The sequence below is a fragment of the Vipera ursinii genome (assembly GCF_947247035.1).
Source record: "Vipera ursinii genome assembly, chromosome: 2".
NCBI classification, from domain to species: Eukaryota; Metazoa; Chordata; class Lepidosauria; order Squamata; family Viperidae; genus Vipera; species Vipera ursinii.
In genome coordinates, this window is record NC_139513.1 from 123,219,358 (window position 1) to 123,227,018 (window position 7,661).

General features: G+C 43.1%; 1 protein-coding gene across 1 annotated transcript; it reads right to left on the bottom strand.

Moving 5' to 3' along the window:
* Positions 1-1,262: 1,262 nt before the first annotated feature.
* TOB1 (transducer of ERBB2, 1) lies at positions 1,263-5,746 on the bottom strand. The gene is made up of 2 exons (XM_083352724.1): positions 5,509-5,746; positions 1,263-3,145 (listed from the first exon to the last, which is right to left on the bottom strand). The coding sequence occupies exon 2, from the start codon at positions 3,001-3,003 to the stop codon at positions 2,005-2,007; it is 999 nt and encodes a 332-aa protein (XP_083208850.1). The 5' UTR covers positions 3,004-3,145; positions 5,509-5,746; the 3' UTR covers positions 1,263-2,004.
* Between the last annotated feature and the right edge of the window lie 1,915 nt (positions 5,747-7,661).

Consider the following 7,661-nt stretch of genomic DNA (forward strand, 5'->3'; position numbering starts at 1 on the left):
CACAGACAGAACACGGGTCGTACTTCATATAAGACAGATTTGTCTACTGAAATACTGTAATGTTTGCTGAGATCGAAGAAAAACTTGATACAAAGTTCACAAGAAGATGAAAATCAGAACAAAAATCTGAAGTTCTTATATTTTACTTTTGTACACAAAGTCATGGTTCTGTTTCTGCCTGCTCCCTTTGCTGGTTCTTCAGAGCCTGATTTCAGCGTTTATAAAACAAAGTTTACTATGGTGCTAAGCAACATGCTTGATTCTATTCCAAGAATTGTAAACACCCATCTCATCCCAACTTGAAATCAGCATGATGACTGAACATCATCATACTGAGATCTATGGAGCATCAGACCTTTTACACATATTATCACAGAAGTGTTACAAAACTGCTCCTGATGTTAAAGCCAACAATGTACAACACAAATAGATCAAATTAGTTCACAGACTTAGAAAAAGTCTAAAGCTCCAGTCTTGCTCCTGGCTTCTCTACTGCAGAAATGGTAAGGCTAATTTGATATATTAGTGCCTGTAGCCCTGCAAGGTGTTCTCATATGGAAGGATCTAGGCAGGTTTTTATTTGGGATAAGGAAAAAAATCCCTTTTTAAAAGTAAACTTTATTGGAGACCTATTGATTTTATATTTTATAGCACCAGCTTCTACACTATTAGAAAATGATGAAGCTCATTTGTAAGGTGCATGCTGTGAAATTAGTCTTCTTCAGGTGGTTTCCTAGCTTTAAATCCAAAATATAGAATTGAAATGCTCGTTTATTGAATGTTATGCCTCATGAATCCAGCATCAATCTAATTTAGTTATCAAAAAATATTTGGTTAAAACTGACACACAGGAAAATGTGTATCAGAATAGCCAGATACTGAAAAACAATCCTAGAACAGTAGCATCCTTCTGCATTATAAATAATTGTACAGAACGAATTTTTCTAGAAATAGGTGTGCCGCTAATGTATTGCAGCAGCCTGTGGCAGCTTGCTTGGTTTCTATACTGGGTCAAAGGAGGCACATAGGGACTCTATTCCTCCTCTGTTAAGTCTGACTCACCAACATGAATGCAATTTCTTGTCACCTGTAACTATTGGGCGAGTGCTTAAATACAAAGCTTGCTTTGGCATAATTTTTAACAACACATTATCATGAGGCATCAGTGTAATCAACTTCTTTAGCTGACCTATATACAAATACTGTTCTACAATATCAGTGTACTACTATATTATTTAACCAATAAACCAAGACAACAGTAATTGAATTTTAAAGAATTTTAATACAAACTTAATATAAACTATTTCAGTCCCTCTCTTTAACATAAGACATTGACTCAAAATACTTTTATACCTTTTTCAAGTATTGCACAATGTAGGTACAAAATTAATATTTACGATTACATTTTCTTCCATAATATATAGCAAAAAATCTTTAAACTTTTTAACAGAAAATACAATTTGTGTTTCTTTCTTGGAAAAGTTTTCCATACAGTTTGAATTCCACCACTTAAGGAATATTTGTACACTTTTTAGAACTGATTTTTTTAAGATGGATTTTATAATTTCAGTAAAAAAAATACAACATGAAGCTGCTGCAGTTGTCACAGATCACTGTAGTAAAAAGATAAAAATGCAATACCATGTTGTAGAAACAATATATACTCTGATATTTTACAAACTTTGTACTAAATTAAATTATACAATTAGAAAAGACCAATAAACCCATTTATTAGTGCCAATTTTTTAATGTATAAAAAATCAGCTGTCCTTGCTATATCTTAAATACTGTAAGAGGCCATATCTTGAATATATTTAATGTACAGTCAGTAAAAAATAACTTTGTGCTTGGTTGGCAAATGAAAAAAAGATGCATGTTGTCCTTATCTAACCAAGCTTGAATGTATTCATACTACAAGCTTTTTAGAAAAAACTCAAGAGGTGAAAAAATTAACACCCTTGGGTACGTGCATTTCAACTTGTACAATATGGTTTGTATTTTTGTTTAGTTAGCCATAACAGGCTGGAATTGCTGGTTAGAGTACTGCATGCTATTTAAACTGAAATTCAAGCCATCCACAAAAGATTTTTCATTTAGACCTCCATAGGCTGCAAACATATCAAAGGCATTACCGTACTGGAGAGGACTAAGGTTAAGGGGATTGTCTCCAGGGAACAGATTGTTTGTACTACCTTGGCCCTGTGCATTAGGGAAAATGAATTCCTTTGCGTTAGGAGAAAGGGCAGATGTTTTCTGCTGCTGCTGTGATGGTTGTTGCTGTTGTGAAACCTGCTGGCTATTGAGGCCAAGACCATAGAGAGAGTGCACGGAGGATGAAAGAGCTTTCTGTTTCAGCAGATCGTTGACATTCAAACCAAGATTAGTGGGAGAAGTGCGGGCGACCTTGTTAGTACGGCTGCTGTTCTTCATCTTGGTCGAGCCAAACTTGGTGGCAGCAAACGTGGCGGTGGTGAAAGTTAAAGGCTGAGTGGAGCGGGGCATGAAGGTTGGGCTCACAGTGGCAGAATGACCAATGGGAGGCGAAGGAGAACTTGACACAGAAGATGTGGGGTCACTAATTGGCATGAACACCTGGGCCTCTGGGTTAAAGCTATTCTTGATTTCTTTATCTAGTTCACATCCATTTTCACTGGAATCATCCACATAAAGCACTTTCACTGGTCCCTTTTCACCAATTTGGTATGAAACCTCAAATGGGTCAATCCAAACACTAAGATCCTGAGGCAGATTGCCACGAACATCATCAATGTCCAAACCACTCTCTTTGGATGCTTGTTCAATGACTGGGTCCACTTTTTCGCCTACATGTATACATCTAAACCCTGATCCTTTATATGGCTTATCTGGATACCAGTGCCCTTCATACTTTTTCTTAAGCAGTCTTTCAAGTTCTTCACCAAAAATGTTCACACGTCGTCTGGGAAGCTTATTGTACAAATATGAGATAATAAAATTGAGTGCTACTTGTATTTCAAGCTGCATAGCTGCTACAGCACAAAATTACAGTCTGTTTCAAACCACAACGATCAGGAAAAAAAGTTCAAAATACCACAGGAAAGCAAAAATTGTGTTCAAAGTGCTGATTTTAGTTGATAATTATTCTTCACCTTGAGTAGTGTTGTTCCTTCATGAGGGGGTAAAAAAGAAAAATCCACATAAGAAAAGTACAAGAGAAAATGAGCAAGGCCTATTAAATTCATGCTTTGCCTAAAGCAGGCTATATTTCTTACAGGTAATGTCTGCACTACTGTTTGGTACTATTTTTGCAAATACTACATAGGCTAATTAGATTAAATATACAAACTACTACAAAAAGCACCCAAAACATGTCCAAAGGTATAACATTCCAAAACCTGGGTTTTCTATAATTGTCTTTAAAAAGCCTACCAAAGGTTCTGTGCCAAACCTATTTCTTAAGAGTTTATAGAATCCAATTGTAATACTTGGTATTATTTTCTCTGCTTAGATTAAAATAATCCCTTCTGTTAATAATACAGCATTTGCAATATTGCTTCAGCTGAGTCAGAAATGTCATAAATACTATCTTTTGGCAGATTAAAAAAACCTACATATGTCAGCTTCCAGAATCATTATTATTTAGGTACAGGCATGACATGTAAGTTTATTAAAGAGAAAAAAGCAAAGAAGCCACTCTAATTCTACAACAGCTTTTAAAATTACTAAATCAAGACCCCCTTGGGGGGGAGAGGGGAACCATTCCATAATAGAAACAGTACTCAACCAGAACTTACAATCCTTACAGGAATCTTTTTCCTTCAATTATGAAGCAGTCAAATAACTGTTGGTACAACTTTAATTACAAATTAAAATGAAAAGGTAAATGTGAATATGCTTAAAAGTTATACTGCCGGCTTTTAAATTAATTTCCCTATTTAAGTTCCATGTTTAAGCAACTAATAAAAATTTATTTCCTTTCATATTTTTGTTTTTTCACTGCACTGCATTGCAACGGTAGCTTGAAATCTACCAAGTTTATAAACCAGAAGAAAAAAATCTACATCAAAATTTCTAAAATTTGCCATAAATAGTTGATTTCAGCTCTTCTAAAGACATTTCCTTTCCTTGTGCCCTTTTTACATGATAAGAGAACCACCAGCTGATAAGGCAACCTTTAAAACATTTTGCTAGATCAGCAGTGGGTGGGGATAAGGAAAGATCAAGGGCAAACAGAAGATATTTACAAATGACACATGTAAGGTACAGAAGAACTGACTGGGGAAGAAGCTATTTAAAAATTATCCGTTCGTTTAGTTCCCTTGCACTGTAGGAAAGATATTACCCACGGAGGGTATATATTGCACGGTATGGCACAAAAAGACAAACTATTTCAAATGCTGTCTATTTTTATCACAAGCCTTTTAAAATCGGTTAACCCAGTTAATTACATCAATCATAATAGTGGTGGTGATAGAGAGCTGAAGAAAAGCAAGGATCTTAAGCAGAGTAATACAGCATTACATAATCAGGCAGTTGAGTCTCATTAGATTTCTGCTCACAGCTCCTGAAGCTCCAGCAGCAGGAGAAAAGTGTTTTCTATAAAGGGAAAAAATGATTGCCCAAGGCCCCTCTCTCTCTCTCTCTCTTGATTAAACCAAGCCCAGCCAAATTCTCTGTCGTCTCACTGCCAATCTTATTTTTGCCCTTTATACCATATGGGATAGGAAGAGACTTCGCAAAAGTGATACAACTGTGGCAATGCCACGGGCTTATTTAGCCGGGATGCCCTCTCCCCAACCCACTCCTCTTGTCTGTTGTTGCTTTTTTAACCACCTCTTTCCCCACATAAAAACTGGCCGTTCCCCCTACCTTCAGAAACCTCCACCCTGCAAAAAAAAATAAAAGATGACACATCCGTCGCCCTTTCCACCGTGTGGCTAAAGCGCTACAACCACACACTATACACGTACAACAACAACAACAACAAAAAAAACCGGCCTGTCAGCCGAGCCGTCCAGGACAGCGGCTCCCACCATTTCCCAACCCAGGCCGGTCCCCCCTCCCGTCGCCCAGCTCTCCGCCCCGCGGGATGGGAGCCAAGCCCTCCAACTGCCCTCGCCGCACCGCCCTCCAGCAACGCCTCCCCCCTCCCACCACGGCTGCCGGGGAGGGGCCAGCCGGGACCCCGCGCGGCGCGAGCAGCCGCCTGCCCGGGACCCTCCTGCCCGAGCCTCCCTCTCCCCGCGTTCGCCCGAGAAGGGGCGCCGCCCGGCCGCGCCACTCCCTCCTCCTCCTCCTCCTCCTCCTGCTGGGTTGTGTCAACACCCTCCGCCGCCGCCGCTGCCCTGTCAGCCCTTCTGCCAACACCCCGCTCGCCGCCAGCCTGCTGTTCCGCTCCCTGGGCGCGCCGTCCCTCTCCCACACGAATGGCCGTGAGGGCCGAGCGTTCCCCGCAATCCGGCAGGCCCGGCGCCCCCCCTCCCCTCAGCGCCTGGCTCCGCCGCTCCCAGGAGTGCGAACGACACTCACCCGGGTGAGCGGAGCAGGTGGCGTGACTGGTAGTGCAACAATTCCGGCTAGAGTCCGAGGGGTGCGGAGGGCGCGGAGGGGGCTCAGGAGCGAAGCCCCATTCCCCGAAAGGACGCTCGGAGAGGGGGAAAAAAAGGAGGATGGCGCTGCTCGCCTCCGACCCGAGAAAGCACGCACCCCGCTCGGCAGCTGCTCGACGCCTTCTTGTAAGCGCCCGAGTGCTCCTCCGGCCCCTATATATCGCCTCCCTCGCCCCGCCCCATTTGGCTCCGCGTGGTTACGCCCACCCGCTCCCCGCCCACCATTGAGCCTGGCCCCACCCACCAGCCCGCCAATCGGTTGTCCTCGGTTTCAACCGCTTCTGCCGATAGGGCTTTCTCGCCTGCCAATAAGACCGCAATCCCCGCCCCGAGCTCTCCTACCCTCAAATCCTTGTCTTCTTTTCTCGTCCGTCCTCTGCGCTGGTCTCTTCTTTCTTAGTTCTCTTAGGGCGAAAGATTTAGGGGTGTTGTTTTTTTTTTAAAAAAATACACATTTAAGATAGGGAGATAGCTATGTACAGACAGCTATGTGTCAGTATTGTGTGTTTTACTGTCGTCCAGGTGGCTTTGTTAAAAGCCTTACCCACCGTAAAACTCCCCCTACGGGGTAAGAAAGCGATTCTCTGCGTGCTTCGCTCGGGGTTAGTAACCAGTAGAAAAGTATATTAATATCTGGGCCCCGTCTTGCATCCCAGCTCAACTATTTCTCCCCTCTTTCTGCATCGCTCTCACAGCTTTCAAGAGATCCGGTTTTTAGGATTTCCTCTTTTCAGTGTAGACAGCTGTTTCTAGCTTCTGTTTATTTCATCTCCGTTCTCCGCCTTCCCTATCTTTGTGGGTGCTCGTACTGTGTCGCACAGCTTCTCCCTGCCCTCCCCATCCCCATCTTCAGCGAGTGTGAGTGTGTGTGTGTGTATGTGTGTGCTTTCATCCTCCTCAACGCCATCTTGCTTTATGTGCCACCGCTTTCCCTCTACTCGTCCTTCCTCTCCGGGGCCAACGAGCCTCTTAATTCCCACCTCCAGCCCTCCCGTCGCTGACGTCAAATGCGGACGTCACGCCTCTTGGCACCCTCGGCTGCCCTCTAGAAAGAGAAAACTACGCATCCCAAGATGCCCTTTTGCCTTGGCGTCATGGAGGAAAGCGTCTCTGAATCCAATCGCCGTGCCCAGCTCGACAATAAAGCAACATTTGTTCAACTACGTACAGTATGTGTTATGGGGGGGGGGGGGGGGGAAGGCTATTGTATGCTTTCACTTGCCAATTGTTTTCAGAATTACCTTGCGAGATAGTTTAGGAAAGGGGTAATTTTCTATTTCTTTCTACTTCCCACTACCTCGGGAGTTCGTTTTTTAAAGAGCTTGTTTCACAAATCAAAGAAAGCGACGTCAGTCCAGAATCCGTCCCTACGACTCCTGCTACCGAACAAGCAATTAAATAGCCGCCTGCAATTGCTAAGATGCCGACGGGTTCTATAGGAAACTATTTAAAATGGGGTTTTGATTGGGTCCACGATTGCCTTATTTCTCTATAAAACAATTCCCACCTATTTCATCATACAGACTTTCCATTACGGTTTATCTTTTAACTGATAATATCTAAATAGATCTCTGGATTTTACTGGGATCTTTCCACACTCGCCTGCCCACGTATTGGCAAAACGTCTTTAACCTAGAATGAGGGGCATGCTCCCGGATATCCCCTTTCTAAGCCATCGACCCCCGTCGAGTCTTTTCACGAAATGGCAATAATAGTATGAAAAAAGGAAGGAAGTAGCCGAGAATATGGAGGAGGGGGGCAAAAAGCACCCTTCTCTTTTCTACCCGTTGCAGCACAAAGAGACAAAGGGCGATGTGGCCTGGGTGGGAAAGGAAAGGGGGGGCGCTCCTTAGCAGTGGCGAGCCCACACAGCGCCCCAGATTCGCCCCCTCGTTCTTCTCTCGATATTGGCTCCCGAGCCTGTCAGTCACTCTTGTCCCACCCCGAGTTGAAACGCTTGGCTTGCCCTGCTGTTTATTCCTGATCTTACGGTAATTAGGATTTTTTTTAAAAAAAAAAAAGAGGAGAGGAGAAAAATATTAAAAGGAGAAGTCAAGCGCCAGAGTTGGATGG